Source organism: Phyllobates terribilis, unplaced genomic scaffold, assembly GCF_046119375.1.
Source record: "Phyllobates terribilis strain yellow unplaced genomic scaffold, ASM4611937v1 Scaffold_2__4_contigs__length_985480577, whole genome shotgun sequence".
NCBI classification, from domain to species: domain Eukaryota; kingdom Metazoa; phylum Chordata; class Amphibia; order Anura; family Dendrobatidae; genus Phyllobates; species Phyllobates terribilis.
Genome location: NW_027362762.1, coordinates 690705142 through 690725961, shown reverse-complemented (window position 1 = coordinate 690725961; position 20820 = coordinate 690705142). Strand labels below are relative to the sequence as shown.

The 20820-nt window shown below is 45.6% G+C and overlaps 1 protein-coding gene across 1 annotated transcript in view; it reads right to left on the bottom strand.

Moving 5' to 3' along the window:
• DSTYK (dual serine/threonine and tyrosine protein kinase) overlaps positions 1 to 20820 on the bottom strand; it is an 82787-nt gene that overhangs the window by 14715 nt on the left and 47252 nt on the right. Inside the window, exons 4-6 of the mRNA XM_073666990.1 lie at positions 8953 to 9188; positions 3169 to 3252; positions 2532 to 2708 (exon numbers count right to left, since the gene is read on the bottom strand). Of these exons, the coding sequence (XP_073523091.1) occupies positions 2532 to 2708; positions 3169 to 3252; positions 8953 to 9188 (497 nt within the window). The remainder of the gene's footprint in view (positions 1 to 2531; positions 2709 to 3168; positions 3253 to 8952; positions 9189 to 20820) is intronic.

Genomic DNA, 20820 nt, shown 5'->3' with positions numbered 1-20820 from the left:
GGACCCCCAAAAAAAAACCAAAAACAAGCGCCATTTCGGGGGCGGCTGAGAGCTGATGCTTGTAGTCCTTCCTAGGCTATTAATGTCAGCCCCCAGCTGTCTGCCTAACCTTTGCTGGTTGTTAAAATAGGGGGACCCCATGTCAATTTAAAAAAAAAATATATATATATTTTTTTTTGGGGGGGGGGGGGGGAGGTCCCCATTTCAATAACCTGTAACAGCTAAGTATAGTTATGAACTGATACTAATAGCCTGGAAATCTCCATGGGTATTACCTTCTTCCCAGGCTATAAACATCTGCACCCAGCTGTCCGCTTTCCCTCTGCTGGTTAATAAAGTATTATTTTCCTTTTTAAATTTAGTTAAATAAATGGCATGTACAGCAAGCTACACATGCAAACTAATATATATATCTCACATATATAATATATTTTTATATTTCACATATATTTCCTTTTTCTGATAGTCCCAGATATTCTCAATTGGCTTCAGGTCTGGGTAATGGGCAGGCCAGTCCAAAGCATCGATGCCTCCATCATGCAGGAACTGCTGACACACTTCAGCCACATGAAGCCTTGCATTGGCATGCATCAGAAGGAACACAGGGCCAACCGCACCAGCATATGGTCTCACAATGGGTATGAGGATCTCATCCCGGTGCCTCCCCACACCATTACTAACCCACTTACTGCCAAAGCGGACATGCTGGAGGATGTTGCAGGCAGCAGAACATTCTCCACAGTGTTTCCAGACTGTCACATATGCTCAGTGTGAACCTGGTCTTATCCGTGAAGAGCACATGGCGACAATGTCGAATCTGCCAAGCTTGGTGTTCTCTGGCAAATGCCAATCGCCCTGCACGATGTTGGGCTGTAAGCACAACACCCACTTGTCGACGTCGGGCACTCATGCCACCCTCATGGCATCTGTTTCTGACAGTTTGAGCAGACACATGGATGTTAGTAACCTACTGGAGGTCATTTTGCAGGGCTCCGGCAGTGCTCCTCCTTGCACAAAGGCGAAGGTAGCGGTCCTGCTGCTGGGTTGTTGCCCTCCTACGGCCCCCTCCACTTCTTCTGGTGTACTGGCCTGTCTCCTGGTATCTGCTCCATGCTCTGGACACTGTGCTGAAAGAAGCTAGCCTTCTTGCCACAGCTCACATTGATGTGCCATCCTGGATGAACTACCTGAGCAACTTCTGTGGGGGGGTTGTACTGTAGACACCGCCTCATGCTTGCTAGAGATAGATAGATAGATAAATATTATATCTATCTATCTATACACATACATATATAATATATTATTTTCTTGGAAAACTGTGTGTAAATGACAGAGAATTCCTCTATGTAAGCCAATGTTAAAATCGCATTGTAATCAGATGCTAGGTGTGAAAAATCATATTGTCCTCGCATGAACATCACATGACACTCATCTGATTTTTCGGTCCAGATCTCAGAATTTTTTTTCACACACAAATGGGTATGAGCCCTTATGGTCTATGGGGTTGTTCACGTCAGTGTTTTTTTTGCGGACCTTGTGTTCATAAAAAAAAAATCACAGACCAGTCCATTCTTCAACCATGGACAGCGCATTGATTATATAAGTATTAGATCATATGGTATATATGTGATTAACATTGCGAATGTATAGAAGCTTTATAATTCATTTATTCATGAATGAAAAATCAGTGATGAAAAACTGGCAAGTTTAGATCACTTTTTACCATCAAGAACTTATGAAACTGATCCAAAACACATGACACTCGTACCACTTGTGTACGTGGAAAGAAATAGAAATTATGGTATAAAAAAAATGCAGATTAAGTTTATAAACCAGTGCTGTAACCCTCAGAATTATGAATTTGATTATGGAATAAAGTAAATGTAAAATTATTTAAAATTGATATGTAAATTGGCATTTTTATACAATGAACGCACAAATTTAAACATTCGTTTTTCCAAATTGACAGCTGCTGTCCATTTGCCCCTTTACACCATTCTGGACGTCATAGAGGAAGGTTTCCCCTGCTCAGCACCCTGTACAAGACCCAAGCAAAGCAGGGTTTTAATCAGAAAAACAATGTTACGTGCCTACGGTCAGGAGCCGCTGCGGAATAGCCACCTGGCGTCCGTCCTTATTATGCAAATGAGTGGCGCAATATATTTTTTCACATGCGGACTTTCCTCATAGATGTTAATCTATGGGGAAAGTCCACAAGCGGACCTGCAAGAAAATTGACATGCTGTGGTCTGAAAGGTGCGCCGCATGTCAGTTTCTGTGGGTGATCCGCAGGTGCCCAGATACTCATAGTGGACTTGGGATTTCTAGAAATCCATCCACTATGCTGTAACATCTGGACGCTGCGGGTTTGACACTGCATAAATACGCAGCCTCAAACCCGCAGCGGCTCCTGATCCCAGCGCTGCTAACAAAAATAGTGCACCCCTCCCCCACCCCCAATTAAAGAAATCCAGCCTCAGCACCGTAGATCGACAAGTCACATAAGACAATCCTTGCAGTTTGATACCCACCTGCTTGAGGGATGCTGCAAAAGCTTCATGAGAGCTTTTGAGACGCTTACAAAACTGGCTGCAGATTCGCTTTGCAAGTTTAGACGCACTCAAGCTCTCGATGGCATCCTGAGCCACCTTGCGTTTCCATTCAGGGGTTATGGATGGTGGACTCACCCATGTAATGCGCTGTATTATCTAAAAGGAATAAAAAGGTCATTACTATAGCAAATGCAATTAGGACACACATACATACGTCCATGTAGATAAAGGCAACACTCCAATCTTCGTTAAATAAGCTGTGGTTTATTGACAAGTAGTCATAGTAGCAGTGGGAACGTTTCGTTGCTATTGAGGAACCTTCCCAAGCCCCGTAAAATATAATGGGTATGAGTGCTAGCTGTGAAAACCATAGATAGCACTATAATCAGTCGTGTGCATGAGCCCTTTATAGTAATTGTTAGATACTTATTAACCCAACACTTCCAATGTTCTCTACTTCAAAAGTGAAGTGAATTCTTTTATTTATGCTTTTTCTTTGGTTTTTGAGTCCTCTGTATCTAAGATATGCAAAATCCAGTGTGAATTCCCTGTGGTTTCTTATGTATTATAGGCCAAGTGAAGGAGTCAAGACTTATTTATGAGGGGTCTGTCTCACCTGGACTATCTGCTCCCACACCATTCTGGTGACTGTGGATCCAGAATTAAACGTGACCTCCACGTGATATGCAGCGTTCAGTATCTGGTAAGACAAAGAATAATGAAAATTAAATGATATGTACCACAGTGTCCTAAAATCATTCATCAGATGGTAGAATAGGAAATATTACTGACTCACTAAATAAATCACTTGTTTTTAAATTAATACTTAAAAAGGGGTTGTCCATCAAGGCATGGGGATTTGAAGACCCATCTACAAGATAGACCGGGTGGCCCCGCTGACCAGCTCCGGCTATAAAATACATGCTGAGCACAGCTCCATTCAAAGTGTAGTGGCCGCTGCAGAACAGCTTTTATTCAAGAGTTGCAGCTGTGCTTCAGTACCTGGCAGCGGCCACTAGACTTTGAATGGTGATGTACTAAGCAGCTCCATCCAGTCAGTGCGAAAGAAAATATCACCTGAACAGTGGGGAGTTTTATAAATCGGTTTTCTACAGAGAATAAGTCAATCCTCATCATTTCTGTGATAAAGAAAGCAGAGCAAATTGCCATGTGGTTAGATGAAAACTACACCTGCCACCAGGTATCATTACAATGTAACTGCACAATTATAATAAAAAATTAAAACTTATCAGAAAATGACCCATTTTTTAAATTAGGTATGTGTTATATTTTTTTAGTTTTTCAATATCAGAATATGTATTAAAAATATAGAAGAAATTTTGCAATTTTCACATTGGACGCTTTGGTTTTTTTAGACTCCTACTTCCTTGTGTTCCATTGTGGAGGGGGTGAGCAGGGTCTCCTCTTGTGATTGGTGGATCGTGTGTTATCAGCTGTGTATAGAGCTGTTACCTGTCATTGTGATCCTGCCTACGATGAAATAAAAAAATAAAAAAAAGTCTTGCCAAAAACATATTCTGAAAGGACATGAAGTATTAAAAAACAAACAAACAAACAAAAAAAAAAAAAAGATCAAGTGGACAATGTAAAAAATTTCAAAGATTACTAAATTGTTGTTTTTTTACTACACATGTTGTACATAGAAAATGACCTATTGTTTAAATTGAGTTTTTGTTTTAAGACTACAGCTTCCCTTTAATCCCCCTGGTTGAGAGGTTCTCTCTAGTGTGTCGAGGTCAGGACCAGGAAGCTTTGACTAGGTAAGCACCAGGACAGTAGTTACATGGGATCAGGGCAGAGGTGTATCTAGGGAAAGGGGCAGCCGGGGCATGTGCCATGGGCGCAGCCGGCAGGGGGGCGCAGTGCTAATGCAGCGGCCCGAGGTGTCTTCCCCGGCAGCTGCATCCTGCCGCCCAGGACCAGGATTCGGCCATTCTTTGATTTGGCTGTCAACCTAACAGCCAACTCACAGAACGTGCAGCGGCCTGGCTCCCAGTGACTGTACTCAGACGCGAGTACAATTGAAGCTCTGACTGTCGGCTTAGAACGACGTCAGCAGCGTGATCAGGTCATGTGATCACGCTGCAGACATCACTCGCCGGCGCCCAGAAGACCAGCGGTGGCAAGTGCTCCTGTGGTTATGGAGCTAAAGATACCGAATATTCAGAATGGGAGGGATATTTATTCAGTGTGGACATAGGGGAGGGGAGGGGGGGTGCAGACACATTATGAGAATTATGGTGGCAGAGGGTGATGTGATGTGTGCGTAAAACAGTATGGGATGAGTGAGGAGGAAATATGAAGAGGTAGGGGGAAACGTGTAAGGAGACTATTGAGGGGAATAGTGTGAGGAGACAGTATGGCAGAAGAAAAGTGTGAGTGGGCACAGAATAGAAACTGAGTAGTGTGTGGGGGGGAATTGAGGAGACAGTGTAAGGTGACAGCCAGGAGGGGACAGTATGCTAAGGGGGGAGTGCGATGAATAAGGGGGCACAGTGTATAGACTGTGCCCTATAGGGGGACACAGTGTGAGGATAGTGTGAAGAGGGGGTCCACTATGGAAAGGAGAGGGCAGTGTGGAGAGTATGTACCATAAGAGGGACTATGTGGGGGTCATATTTTGTGCAGGGAATATAGCGAGGGGCAATTATATATTCAGGGGCTCAGCGGAGGGCAGATATTTTTATTCAGGAGCATTATAATTACTCTGCCATCTTTAAGGGCATCGCGTGGGGAGAAGATAGAAGTTTGCAGAGACAGGCTGTGGATGAGAAAACTCAGCATGGAGTCTGGACAAGAGGAAGGAAAGAAAGAGAAAGACTCCAGAGACAATGTCATCTATCAGGTATATCAGGTACCCGGATGTAAATGTTTTTATGATGCTGACATTTCACATGGGTTGTTCAGGTTTGTAATGAGTCTGCAGTCATTCTATGTGACTGCAGACTTTTGAATTCTCACAGTGCACTCTGCACGCTGCCAGGATTCTCTCGTGCCAGAGATTTGTACACATGCGATCATGTGAACAACTAGACATGCGTGGTCTCACTCAGGAGCCGCGCTGCGGGTACAGTGTGCGCACTAATAAGGAGAGTGAATAGTTACTGCTTGCCACACACACAGTCCCGGCGTGGGGAGCAGTGACAATTCTGGCACAGCATCTCAGTGTGAGGGCGCATGGCAGTTAAGCCATGCGCAACTCCCAGTGAGATCCCTGTTGGCAGCAGAGCAGAACACAGCGCAGGAGCAGAGAGGAGGGGAGTAAATAGTTTATTTTTTGTGTGTGCAGCTTGATGGGATCAGGGGGTGCCAATCATACCAGGAAAATGGATGAGGGGTGCCATACACACCAGGAGCTGCGCTGCAACTACAGTGTGCACGCTATTAAGGAAAATAAATATTCACTGCTCCCCATATTCATTTTCATTTTCTTTAGCAGCGGGCACAGTGTAGGATGCAGCAGAGGTCTACTGCCTCCTGTGCCCTGCCGCTGCAGCTCCCCCCACGTGTACGTGTGTGTGTGTGTGTGTGTGTGTGTGTGTGTGTGTGTGTGTGTGTGTGTGTGTGTGTGTGTGTGTGTGTGTGTGTGTGTGTGTGTGTGTGTGTGTGTGTCTAGAAGACGCACCCCCCACTTTACTCCAAAATGTTGGAGGAAAAAGGTGCATCTTATAGTCCGAAAAATACAGTATTTGATCCCTTCTTAGTTAATATTGCAATAGCCCCATATGAACTCTTCTATACTTGAATAATACACTGCTCAAAAAAATAAAGTGAACACTTAAACAACACAATGTAACTCAAAGTCAATAGCACTTCTGTGAAATCTACCTGTCCAGTTATGAAGCAACACGGATTGTGAATCAATTTCTCCCGCTGTTGTGGAAATGGAACAGACAACAGGTAGAAATGATAGGCAATTAGCAAGATGCCCCCTATAAAAGGAGTGGTTCTGCAGGTGGTGATCACAGACCATTTCTCTGTTCACATCCTTTTTGGCTGTTTTGGTCACTTTCATTTTGCCATGGCTCTCACCCCTAGAGGTAGAGTAGCATGAGGCGGTGTCTACAGTACAACCCACAGAAGTTGCTCAGGTAGTGCAGTTCACCCGGGATGGCACATCAGTGTGAGCTGTGGCACGAAGGGTAGCTGTGTCTGTCAGCACAGTGTCCAGAGCACAGAGAAGATACAAAGCGATGAGGAGGGAGACATAGGAGGGCAACAACCCAGCAGCAGGACCGTTACCTCCTCCTTTGTGCAAGGAGGAACACTGCCAGAGCCCTGCAAAATGACCTACAGCAGGCCACAAATGTGCATGTGTCTGCACAAATGGTTAGAAACCGACTGCATGAGGGTGGTATGAGGGCCTGACGTCCACAGATGGGGGTTGTGCTCACAGCCCAACACCGTGCAGGACGCTTGGCATTTGCCACAGAACACCAGGATTGGCAAAGTCGCCACTGGTGCCCTGTGCTCTTCACAGATGAAAGCAGGTTCACACTGAGCATGTGACAGACGTGACAGTCTGGAGACGCCGTGGCGAGCGATCTGTTGCCTGCAACATCCTTCAGCATGATCGGTTTGGCAGTGGGTCAGTAATGGTGTGGGGTGGCATTTCTTTGGAGGCCCGCACAGCCATCCATGTGCTCGCCAGAGGTAGCCTGACTGCCATTAGATACAGAGAGGAGATCCTTAGACACCTTGTGAGGCAATATGCTGGTGCGGTTGGCCCTGGGTTCCTCCTAATGCAGGACAATGCCAAACCTCATGTGGCTGGAGTGTCAGCAGTTCCTCCAAGATGAAGGCATTGAAGCTACGGACTGGCCCGCCCGTTCCCCAGACCTGAATCCGATTGAACACATCTGGGACATCATGTCTCGCTCCATCCACCGTTACGTTGCACTACAGACTGTCCAGGAGTTGGCGGATGCTTTAGTCCAGGTCTGGGAGGAGATCCCACAGGAGACCACTTTAATTTTGGGGGTGACTCCAAATCCAGGCCTCCATTGGTTAATAAATTTGATTTCCATTGATGATTTTTGTGTGATTTTGTTGTCAGCACACACAACTTTGTACAGAACAAAGTATTCAATGAGAATATTTCATTCATTCAGATCTAGGATGTGTTATTTGAGTGTTCCCTTTATTTTTTTGAGCAGTGTATATACTCAGTGTAGTGGAATCTGACATATAATTTCATGTCCCTGGTTTTTAATTTGTATTGTCTGTCAAAGTTTGGAATCTGCTAATGTGGAAGTACCTGCATCTCATGTTTTAGAAAGAATTTTTTAATCACTTCAATAAAAATTATTTATTTTAACAAAATTCTTCTGTATGCCTTCCTTATAAAAACTGGATGTAATTTGCTCCGGTGTTTATGGTTATTCAATATTTGAAACCCTGCAATGTTTCAGAGACAAACATCGTATAAAAGCCATCAAAGGACTGAGCCGCACAGGACACTAGTCGAACAGGAGTGTCCCTGGCAGCTTCTCCCCGCCTGCTGCCAAATACACAACAGGATCTTTTAACTTTGCCGTAGACATTATTATAGCGCCATTTATTCCATGGCGCTTTACATGTGAAAAAGGGGGTATACATAGCAGAAACAATTACCATAAATCTTGAACAATACAAGTCAGCGACTGGTACAGGAGGAGAGAGGACCCTACTCGCAAGGGCTCACAATCTACAAGGGATGGGTGAGGATATAGTAGGTGAGGGTAGAGCAGGTCGTGCAGCGAATGGTGGAGCGAGGGTTACTGCAGGTTGTAGGCTTGTTGGAAGAGGTGGGTCTTCGGGTTCCCTTTGAAGGTTTCCACGGTAGGCGGGAGTCTGATATGTTGGCGTAGAGAGTTCCAGAGTGTGGGGGGGGGGGGGAGCACGGGAGAAATCTTGTATGCGATTGTGGGAAGGGGAGATAAGAGGGCAGTAGAGAAGGAGATCTTGTGAGGATCGGAGGTTGCAAGCAGGCAAGTACGCCATACATCTGTGACTTTCTCCCGGTAGACAGGTTGTGGATGGCTTTGTATGCCATGGTTAGGGTCTCTGGGTAATAGGGAGCCAGTGAAAGGATTGACCGAGCGAAGAAACCAGGGAAAAGCGGGGGAACAGGTGGATTAGTCGGGCAGCAGAGTTTAGAATAGATTGGTGGGGTGCGAGAGCGTTAGAGGGGAGGCCACAGAGCAGGAGGTTGCAGTAGTCAAGGTGTGAGATGATGAGGGCTTGCACTAGTGTTTTTGCAGATTCATCGTTGGTCAGTTGTCAGTCGCATATTTAATCACGACGGGTGGGAATCAGTTGTTTTAGACAAGCTTCACCTTCTGCAACCAGTAAGTCTACATCTAACAAGACATCCATGGTAATTACAAATGCAACGTACCTGCTTCAGGTGGTTGCTTGTAACATGTGAAGAAGATTCTTGCTGGGACTTTTCTAGACTTCGAAGACATCTTTCTAGTGTCCCCACGAAACTCTCTCGTAGATAATCCACGGAGCTAATCAGTTTGTTCACTACAGCTTGGTTAAGTCGTGAAATGATCAGGTCTTTGATCTGAAAGATACAGTTTTTCACTTCTTGTACTCCAAGAGGCTCGCCATTTTCAGGGATGGAGATACCTGAAGAAACAGAAGAGCATGAAGAAGATCCTTAACTTCAGATGAGTCAGTACATTATCAAAACACCAGCAACAATTACAGACATGGCTCTAACACATTGCATGTTATTTTGCCCACCTGAAATACCCCCACCCACCACCAAAAAAACCAAACCAAACCAAACCAAAAAAACATTCGTACCTGGCTAGTGGACAAGGCAACCTTTATAAAAATGGTATATCTGCAGGGGTCACTTTATTGCTCTCAAATTTACAGAGGCAGTTGCTGGTAAGTTCCCTCTCAACTAGCAATCCCTGAGCATTTAAGATCGGACGCTTGATACCCTAAAATACAACCATGGTTCTAAAATTTGCCCCCTCCCATTGGACATTCACTGACCCATACACTTGCATAAAATAATTGGAAAATAATTAAAATTTACATCCTTCCCCCAACTCCCTTCCCTGTACACACTATGGAAAACCCCCTTTCTATGAGACACTACCTTTCAAAAGCTCCCAAGTCACCTTGCCTAGACTCTTATACCAATATTACAATTTCTTTCCCGCCTTACTTCCTTATCTGGGATTCCCACAAATGGGTGCAACTCCATCAAGTAGCTGCGCCTGACAGTTTTCTTGGTTGGCTTATGTCCAACTGTAGCATTTATTCCACCCTTATCAAGGATTGTAGAATTTATGCATTTCAATGGAGGATGCCACTGACACATGTAACGAAAATGGAGACTAAGGAGTACCAAGGGAAAGCTGGCATCATATCACACAACTGCACAGATTCTCTTCATGCCATGTAGACAACGGCTGAGTGCGCTTAGAACTGTATTCTCAAATCTAGAATTTAAATCCAACCATGAATAAGGGACAACTTCCAAACTGGAGAATAGCCATTTAATGCAGTCTGCCTTTTCTTGTCAAATGTTTGACTAAATATAGCAGGAGACATTTTTAAGTTGATAATTTTGTGCGGTTCCGAGTGATGGTATAAATATCCAAATGGCCCCTGGCAGAAAAAAGGTTCCCCACCCACACTGTAGATAATCAGGGCTGGAGGGGTTAGGCTAATCAGCTTTGAGCAGATTCTGAGTAAAAGGCCCCTTAGCGGGCACATCGCGACATTTATTTGCAGATATAAGGTTAATATGCATGTTCATAGAGTTTGTCTTGTTTAGGCCACGGCCCCACTATCAGTATTTTTTCTCAGGAGTGGGTGATAAAAGCAGAATTGTTGACTTGTTTCTATTAGGCTGATTGCCCACTATGCGTTTTTCAAGCTTTTTTTGCTGCAGCGAAAACACTTAAAAAACGCTTGGTAATATGTGCCCCATGGTCCCCAATCATAATCCGCATATGCTGTGCACATGCTGCGGAAATTTCCGCTGCGGATCATCATTGCGGAAAAATACGCAGCATGTCCATTAATTTTGTGGACACGCAGCGTAATTGTCGCCATTGAATCGCTTAATATCTGCATGACTACACGTGCACATGTGGATATTAAGCGATTCAATGTGTGGATGGTACCCGGGTCTGGAGAAGAGGAGACTCTCATCCAGACCCGAGTACCATAGAACCTGTTAAAAAAAAAAAGAGAATTTATTAAATAAAAAAAGCCTTAGTTACTTACCGGTAACGGGATTTTTCGGAGCCCATGACAGCACCACGTGAGAGAGAGGATCCGCCCATCAAGGACAGGAAACCTACAGGTTAAAAAGGGCGGCCCTCTCCTCCCGCCTCAGTTTAGTTAACAGAGCATGAGAGTACCGCCAAGGTTAGTTATGACAAAACATAATCACATTAAGTACATTACTTTTTATCAATTTCCCGCAAGGGTGCACAAAAAGAAATCAAATCTACGGGAGTGCACAACACCAGTGAAGGGAGGGAATATAAAGGTGCTGTCATGGGCTCCGAAAAATCCCGTTACCGGTAAGTAACTAAGGCTTTATTCGGTCGCCCATGACCGCACCACGTGAGAGAATTACAGAGACGAAGGAAATTAGGGAGGGACCACAGCTTGAAGTACCCCTCTCCCGAAAGCGAGATCTGCAGAGCCACCCAGATCCAATCTATAGTGCCTATAGAAAGTAGAGGGAGAAGATCAAGTGGCAGCCTTACAAATTTCCTCAAAGGAAAGCCCTGTCTTCTCCGCCCAGGAGGTTGATACCGCTCTGGTAGAATGCGCCCTCAATCCCTCCGGTATCTCTTTATCCCCTGAGGAGTATGCGAGGGAAATGGCCTCCTTGATCCATCTAGCGATTGTAGCCTTTGAGGCCTTACAACCCTTTCTAGCCCCCTGATAGCATACAAATAGGGACTTATCCTTTCTAAAGCCGCGTGATACTTCTAAGTACTTTAGTACGCACCTCCTAACGTCTAAAGTGTGAAGTCTCTCCTCCTTTTGATTTTTGGGCGGGAAGCAAAAAGTCGGGAGAACCATTTCCTGGGTTCTATGGAATCGAGTGGCCACTTTAGGAAAAAAGGCTGGATCAGGTTTTAATATAATCCTATCATCCAGAATTTGCGTAAATGGAGGGCATATTGAAAGGGCCTGTAGGTCACTAACTCTCCTGGCTGAAGTTAGGGCTACTAACAGGACCGTCTTTAGGAAAATAATTTTGGGGGAGACTAAATCTAGTGGCTCAAAAGGAGGACTGGTCAAGGCATCTAAGACAAAATTCAAATCCCAGGGAGACTTCTTTACTTTGGTAATGGGTCTACACCTAAAGGAAGCTTTTATAAAAAGGGCCTATCCAATAGTTATCTGCAATATTGGAGGAAAATAAAGCTCCCAACGCCGACACCTGTACTTTCAAGGTACTGGTAGTGAGACCCAATTCTAAGCCCCGCTTCAGAAATTCCAGAATTTTCCCAATAGGGGGCCCCTCCTCCACCTTAACTTCTGCAAAGGACAGAAACTTCCTCCAGGTCCTGGCATAAATACGGGTGGTAACAGGTTTTTTGCTAGCCAGGAGAGTATTCACTACATTTGCGGGGAATCCTTTGTTGGTCAATAACACCCTCTCAAATTCCACGCCGTAAAATGTAGACTCGGGGCTGGAGGATGGGAAAGTGGCCCTTGAGTGAGGCGGTCCGGAATCTCTGGAAGAACCCAGGGATCTGATATGGACATCTTCCGGAGACAAGGGAACCACGGTCTTTTGGGCCAAAAGGGGCATATGAGTATCACTCTGGCCTGGTCTGCCTTGATCTTTCTTATCACCGCTGGGAGCAGGATCATGGGAGGGAAGGCATATGCCAGAGGAAATCTCCAGGGAACCATGAAGGCGTCCACTGCCAGGGGTCCTTCTCTGGGGTCTAAGGAACAAAAATTTCCCACTTTCCGATTGGCTCTTGTTGCGAATAAGTCCACAGTCGGAAGGCCCCACATTTCTACGATTCTGGAGAATATTTGTGTATTTAGGGACCACTCGCCCTCTTTTACAGAAGTACGGCTGAGGAAATCCGCTGTGATGTTTTCCTTCCCTTTTAGATGAGTAGCCGAAAGAGAGAGACAATGATCTTCGGCTTTCAGCAGAAGTGCGTTCGCTACCCTCATCAAGTTTCTTGAGCGGGTTCCCCCTTGGTGGTTTATGTAAGCTACCGTGACTGGATTGTCCGAGAGTATACGGACATGCTGGCCCTGTAAATATATAAGGAACTCGTTGAATGCATGCTGCACCGCCAGGAGCTCCTTAACATTTGATGACAACTGTCGCTCACTGCTTGACCAGGTTCCCTGCACTAATTTACCTTCAAAGTGAGCTCCCCAACCTGTAGCACTTGCATCAGTGGACAAGACTGCAGTTGGACTACATTCCCAGGGAACCCCTTTAGCAAGATTGTCTTGTCGTAACCACCAACGAAGGGACCATATGGCACGAGGACCTAGCGTAAACTTACGGTCTAGATGCCCCTCTAAAGCTGCGTTATTGTACAACACATCCCACTGAAAAGCTCTTGAATGCAATTGTGACCAACGAACCGCAGGAAAGGTGGAGGTGAAGGTTCCCAATAGTGACATGGCCTTAAGGAGTGACCTAGAAGGTTTGCGCATACATTGTGCTACCAACTCCCGGATTCTATCAATTTTTTCTTCTGGAAGACAACATAGCTGTTTCCTGGAATTTAATATGACCCCCAGATATTGTTGTACCTTGAGTGGAGATAGTCTAGACTTTTCTAAATTTAGAAACCACCCCAAGCTCTTTAAGACCGACATGGTCTCCTGCAGGTGGGTCCCGCACTGAACCAACGAGTTCCCCACTATCAGGAGATCATCCAGGTAAGGGATAATTAGAATGTCCCTTTCTCTTACATGGGCCATAACTTCCGCCATTACTTTAGTAAAAACCCGCGGGGCTATAGCTAAACCGAAGGGGAGTGCAGTGTATTGAAAGTGTTTAACCACCCCGTCGATTTCAATGGCCAGCCTCAAGTATTTCTGATAATCACTATGAATTGGGATATGGTAATATGCATTTTTTAGATCGAGCACTACCATATAGCAGTGGGGAAAAAGTAACTTTATTACAGATTTTAAAGGTGTGTATTTTAAGGAAATTATTCAGGGATTTCAGATTTATGATTGTCCTGAAACTTCCATCCGGTTTCGGAACCAAGAAGAGCGGGGAGTAGAAACCAAGACCCTTTTCAGCCTCCGGAACCTCAATCAGGACGTGCTTTCTTATTAGGGTTTGTACTTCCGAAACGAGGGCAGCCTGGCGTTCTGGGGAAGAACTGGAGGGAACAACCATGAACCTTTTGTGAGGCAATGCTTTAAATTGAAATTTAAGACCATACTTAATCAGGCTCAAGATCCAATTACTATGAGAAATCTGTTCCCAAGCTGGGACAAAAAAATGACAATCTCCCTCCCACCTGGGCTGATTGTGTATCCCCTGGCTTCTGCTCAATTTTTGGAGAAGGACCAAAGAGTAGACCTCTACCTTTTCGACCCCTTTCGTCAGACTTGTCTTGCTCCCTGAAATATCTCTTCCGGAAAAATTTCCTCTTCCGGACCGATCTCTTAAAGAAGGGTAGAGGTACTGATGGAAACCCCCTCTTAGGGTCCCCCGCTTTCTCCAATAAGTCTTCCATGGTCTGACCAAAGAGGTATTCCCCCTTCGCACGGGATTGTGCACAGTCTGGACTTAGTCTGTAAATCCCCTGGCCAGCTTTTATTCCACAAGGCTTGCCGAGCCGCATTTGACAGTGCTGCTGACTTTGCTGCCAACCTCACCGAGTCCACAGATGCATCAGCAAGAAAAGCTGCCGCCCCCTGAACCAGTGGAAGGGAAGAAATAATGTCATTCCTAGAAGTCCCATCCTTCAACTGACTGTATCTGTTCAAGCCACACCATCAGGGCTCTGGACGTGCAGGTAGCTGCTACTGTTGGTCTCAGTGCTCCCGCAGCTGTCTCCCATGCCCCTTTCAGGAAAGTATCAGCCCGTCTGTCTAGGGGGTCTCTCAATGCACCCATATCATCGAATGGGAGGGAAGTTCTTTTCGCTGCTTTGGTAACAGCAACATCCAGCTTGGGTGCTTTTAACCAGGAGGAACACATCGCATCATCAAATGGATATTTCCTTTTAAAGGATGGAGGAACACTACCCTTCTTGTCAGGCTTTCTCCACTCCTTATCAATAAGGTCTTTCACCTTTGAATTTACTGGAAAGACCCTTCTTTTCTTTAGCCCCAGACCACCAAACATAACATCCTCAGCTGACTTCTCTACCCTCGAGTCCACTATCCCCATTGTAGATCGGACGGCTTTTACTAGGGCATCGACCTTCTTCAGGGGGAAGCACTGTCTATCTGGCTCACTGACAGAGGAAGAGAAGGCAGAGGAGGAAGCGACCGATAGCTCAGAGTCTGAACCCGGCTGGGTTTCTTGAGGAATATGCCCAGACTCTGAACCCTGCAATGCTTTGCCTATTTCTTCCCTTATTAAAGTTCTTAGGCCTAGAGAAAAATCTGGGGTTTCCTCAGACATCATTTTGCTGATACAAAGCTGGCATAACCTCTTGCTATATGAATCAGGGAGTGGACAGCTGCATAAGGCACACTCTGTGCTTGGATTTCGAGGAACATTTCTTGCTCTAAAAGAAAGTCATAGATAGAAAGAAGGAGGAAACATTAGTAGAACTTTCACGAAGATTCCACTCACCCCACAGAACCTTCGGTACCGTAGAAGCAGAAGAATCCAGCATGCATGGCGAGGAATCACGCCGCACCGGACCGTCCTTCCTGCTCTTAGTGGTAGCTCTTCTAGCTGTACGACCAGACCCTAGCCGGGAATGGCGCTGCGCCACTAGTTGTGAGGGCTCCCCAGAGGGCTGCTCCTGCAGCAGATGTTGTTGCCTAGGTGACAGCTCTTGTGAATCTCCCATAGCTTACACTGTAATAATGGGCTGGGAAGCACCTCTGTATGTTACCAGACCCTTTATATACTGGCCATACCGGTACCATGTGTGGGTGTGTGTTCCTTTTTTTTTTTTTCCCAGGAGGGCGTTACCTGCTCCTTGGTCTTCCTCCCCAGGTGGCCAGGTAGGTTCCAGGTGGGCTCCTCGCCGCCAGGTCCTTAATCCCCCGGCGTTCAGCTGCTCGCGCGCAAAATTCAAACGAGCTCCGCCCCTTCCGGTGACGACACAGGGACTTCCTGCCTGGCGCACCGGAAGTCACGTCAGAAGGTCGCGCCTGACACGTGCCCCGCCGGCGCGACCTGGATCTCCTGCAAGCTGTAGCGGGGGGAGGAAGCCCGCTAGCGGCCCCACACCTGGCGGACATCTACCCCCCCATGAGGCGATGTCGCGCCCGCCGCAACGCTCATGGAGGCGCCCCACTGAGCCCTACCGTGGCATCTCCAGAGGACCGGGACGGACCGGCTCCAACCACCTGCTGTGGCCCTCTCTGGGACAGGAGTCCATCTTCTGCAGGTAAGCCTGCGAGGTCCCCCATCATGGACAGGAAACCTAAACTGAGGCGGGAGGAGAGGGCCGCCCTTTTTAACCTGTAGGTTTCCGGTCCTTGATGGGCGGATCCTCTCTCTCACGTGGTGCTGTCATGGGCGACCGAATAAATAAGCATTATACTTACCTTCCGATGGCCCCCGGTCTCCTGTACAGCTCGCGATGGTCTAAAAGGACCTGCGGCGACGTCATTTAGTCATGTGACAGGTCACGCGACCGGACGCATCGTACAGGAGACCGGGGGCCATTGGAAGGCAAGTATAATGTTTTGTTTTTTTTTTACCATTTTTATTCTTTTTTTAACTATTACTTGGTCACACTATATAAATCCATGCCAGTTGCATGGATTTATATAATGTGAACAAGTTGTTAAGCACTTTTCCAAGTGATGCTAAAATCGCTTGGAAAAGCGCATGCAGAAATGCATGTGAAGAACGCTTGACAAACGCTTTTACCTGGCAGGAAAAACGCATGTAAAATCTGCATGCGTTTTTCCTACCAGGGAGATGCGGAAAAAATCAGCAGCATTGCTGCATCGTGGGCACATAGCCTTATACCTTTTCTCCGATTCTTCCTCACCTGGTTTTGGCTCCCACTGACCGAATACTGATACTGGGGCCGTGGCCTTCGCAAGATTTCTGGAGCAGCAGCTTAAAAGGAGAAAAATTCTTTGTGCGGCTGCTCACTCAAATCAATAGATCTTGGACTAATAAAATTCCACAATAAAAATTTTTTAAAAAAAAGGTCCCTGTTCTGAGATAATCTTATAAATGTGCCCCTGCTGTGTACTGTGTAATGGCTGTGTCTGACCGTGCAGGAACATGGTCTGATCATACCACAGCTCCTGGTGAGGGGGAAAAAAAAAAAAAAAAAGTATACAGACAGCACAGCTGTGATCCTGAGCTGTAATGTCTATGTACTCTATTTTGCTTCCTCCCCAGCCCAGGAGCTGTGGTATGATCAGACCATGTTCCTACACGGTCAGACACGACCATTACACAGTACACAGCAGGGGCACAATTATAAGATTCTCAATACAGGAACATTATTAATTATATATATTTTTTTAAACATCCAGTTGGGGAACTTATTACTACTCTAAGATTTATTGATTAAAATGTACTTTGTTTGTGGAAAAACCCATATAAATTAAATAAATCAGAATGTAATGGGTAAACTTCTTTCAGGATCAATCCTAGATCTAGCAAGGAAATAACTGCTATTCATACAGCAAAGACAATATTCCAACTCCCAAACAATGACAAAAACCAAGGATAGCATTTCCAGGAGGCATCAGAGGGTGGCTGCTGGCGTTTCAACCCAAATTGACCGGAGCTTCTCAGACGTCTATGATCTATAGAGGAGCTTGTGAAATATTAACTGTTTCCCACTTGAGCAATCTGGTTGATTTCCATGCCACCATAACCACACAATGCAATAGTTATTCTATTTTTTGTGTATCAGTCGGATTATTCATTGCTTCATGTTAAGTTTTTACCACTACCGGCTTGCGCACATAATGAAAATGAACAATAGTGCGCTGCACCACTCATGTATGTAAACTGTGAAATATCCTATATTCACCTTTGAATACAATTTTAATCCCTTCCCGACATGTGCCTTATATTCATATTTCATCTGCATTCAAAACTACATACTTTTATATTTATAAACTACTACTTAGACAACCCTTTCTCATTCATGTATGGTCCCATTAAAATAAAAAAACACTTATACTCCCCTTCTGTGCCGTTCCAGCAGTGTCGGTACTCGCCTTCCCGGGGCCCAAGTGAGGTTGTTCCATTCATAGACTAAGCTTGCGAGCAGGGCCCTCACTCCTTTCGATATGAGATATGCTTATTCTGTATTGTCTGTATATGTCCCCCCTAAAATTTGTAAAGTGCTGCGCAATATGTTGGCGCTATAAAAATAAACATTATTATTATCATATGAGTCCTGCACCCAATCAGCGCTAGCGTCACTGTCCCCACCTTCAGACAAATCGAACATCAAAAGGAAAATCAGAGAGCAGCCGCAGCCCTGACTTCCTGCTGATGTTGAATACGTCCGAAGGTGGGGACAGAGATGGCAGCGCTGATTGGGTGCAGGACTCATATGACATGAACGCGAGTGCCGACACTGCTGGAACGGCGCCGGCACAGGAGGAGAGTACAGAGGTTTATATTTTAACAGGGCCAAACATGAGGAATGAGAAGTGGTTGTCCAAGTAGTGGACAGCCCCTTTACGATGTGGAGCATATTAGTATGCAGCACGTCAGTACCCCCGGTTCAGCTGATAAGAATCAGCTGATATGTTCCGCTATCCGCCCGTGGCTATTAACTGGTTAAATGCTGCTGTCAATCTCTGACATTGGCATTTAACTTGCGCTTTTGGGAAGTGCGTCACTGACTCCACCCATCGGTGACCCAGTCACGTGATCGCGGATCACCGATGGGTGGCCATGACAGCCCAGGGTCTGCAGCAGACGCCTGTGGTTGTCGTCATGTCTAGATTACTATGAGCGCTGCCCAGTGGTCAGCGCTCACAGCAAGTGAGCATTTCTGCTACACACAGGCGATCTGCTCATCAACTCTGTGTAACAGAAAGGATAAGATAACTGCAGCTTATAGTCTCCTATGGAGGCTATTGAAGAATGCAGATAGTGTAAAAAAAAAAAAAAAAAGTTTAAATCACCCCCCTTTCACCCCATTCAAAAATAAAACAATAAAAAAACAACAACAACCCACATACAGATATTTGGCATTGCCGCGTTCATAATCGCCCCATCTGTAAAAATGTCAGCTCACAGCGCAAAAAATAAGCCCTCACCCGGCCCTAGATCCTGAAAAATGGAGGCACTATGGGTCTTGGAAAATGGTGACTTTTTTTTTTTTTTTTTTTTTTTTTTTTAAAGCAAACTTTGGATTTTTTGCCACCACTTAGGCTATGTGCCCACGATACAGAAATGCTCTGGATTTTTTCCTGAGCGTTTCTGCATCTCCCTGGCAGAAAAAACGCATGCGGATTGTACATGCGGATTGTACATGCGTTTTCCTGCCAGGGACATGCAGATGTGAAGCGTTCTTCACATGCATTTCCGCATGCGGGTTGTCAAGCGCTTTCCAAGCGATTTTAGCATCACTTGGAAAGTGCTTGACAACTTGGTCACACTATATAAATCCATGCAACCGGCATGGATTTATATAATGTGACCGAAAGAATGGTAAAAAATAAAAAATAAATATATACTTGCCCTCTGATGGCCCCCAATTTCCTGCTTTCCCCCAGTTCTCTCCCTTGCCGGCAGCGGTACACTGAAGGACCTGCCAACGTCAGCGTCGCGTGACCCGTCACATGACTATGACGTCAGCGCAGGTCCTTCAGAACATCGCGTACTGCCGGCATGAGAGGAGGAGCGCAGCGCGGGGCCGCCAGAAGGCAAGTATATATTTATTTTTTATTTTATTCTTTTTTTTTTTTTTTTTTTTACAGTTTCTATGGTACCTGGGTCCGGAGCAGAGTCTCATCTTCTCCAGACTCGGGTACCATCCGCTCATTAGAACGCATGGAATGCGCATCTACATATAAAGTGATGCGTAATCCATGCGATCTAATGCAAGTCAATGGCGGCGAAAACGCAGCGCTTCCGCAAAATAATTGGTAGTGCTGCGTTTTTTTCTGCAATGATAATCCGCAGCGGAAATTTCCGCATCATGTGCACAGCACATGCGGATTATCATTGGGGAACATGGCAGGCCTTCTACCATGCGTTTTTTAAGCATTTCTGCAGCGTTTTTGCCGCTGCGGAAAAGCTTAAAAAAACGCATCGTGGGCACACAGCCTAAAATACAAAAAAAAAAAAAAAAACACTATACATGTTTGGTGTCTACAAACTCGTAATGACCTGGAGAATAATAATGGCATAAGGTCAGTTTTAGCATTCAGTGAATGTGGTAAGAAAAAAAACAAACAAACTGGAATTGCATTTTTTTTGCAATTTCACACGATATGGTAAAACCAGTGATATTCAAAAGTACAACTTGTCCCGCAAAAAATAAGCCCTCACACGGCCATATTGACAGAAAAATAAAAAAGTTATGGCTCTGGGAACAAGGAGCAAAACAAAAACAAAAAATGAGAAAAGAAAAAAAAAAAGGGGAAAATGCTCCGGTCATTAAGGGGTTAATATTGTACTGCTCATTGGATAACCCTTTGAGGTTTAAAATTATACCATTAACCCCTTAAATACAGGGGACGTATTAGTACGCATATTTGCGATCCCTCCGTTCAGTGAGGGCTGCTGCGCTGAGCCCTCACTGAACGGAGCACATGTCAGCTGATTCTTACAGCTGACATGTGCCCGCAACAGCCGCGGGTGGAATCGCGATCCACCCGCGGCTGTTAACATGTTAAATGCCGCTGTCAATCTCTGACAGCAGCATTTAACGCGCGCTTCCGGGTAGCGCGTCATAAGCCCCGCCCACCGGCGACCCCGTCACGTGATCGCGGGTCGCCGATGGGTGGGCATCACAACCCAGGGTCTGCAGCAGACGCCTGTGGTTGTCATGATCTTGTTGCTATGAGCGCCACCTAGTGGTCGGCGCTCATAGCACAGGACCATTTCTGCTGCATGCAGGGGACCTGCTCGTCCCCTGTATGTAGC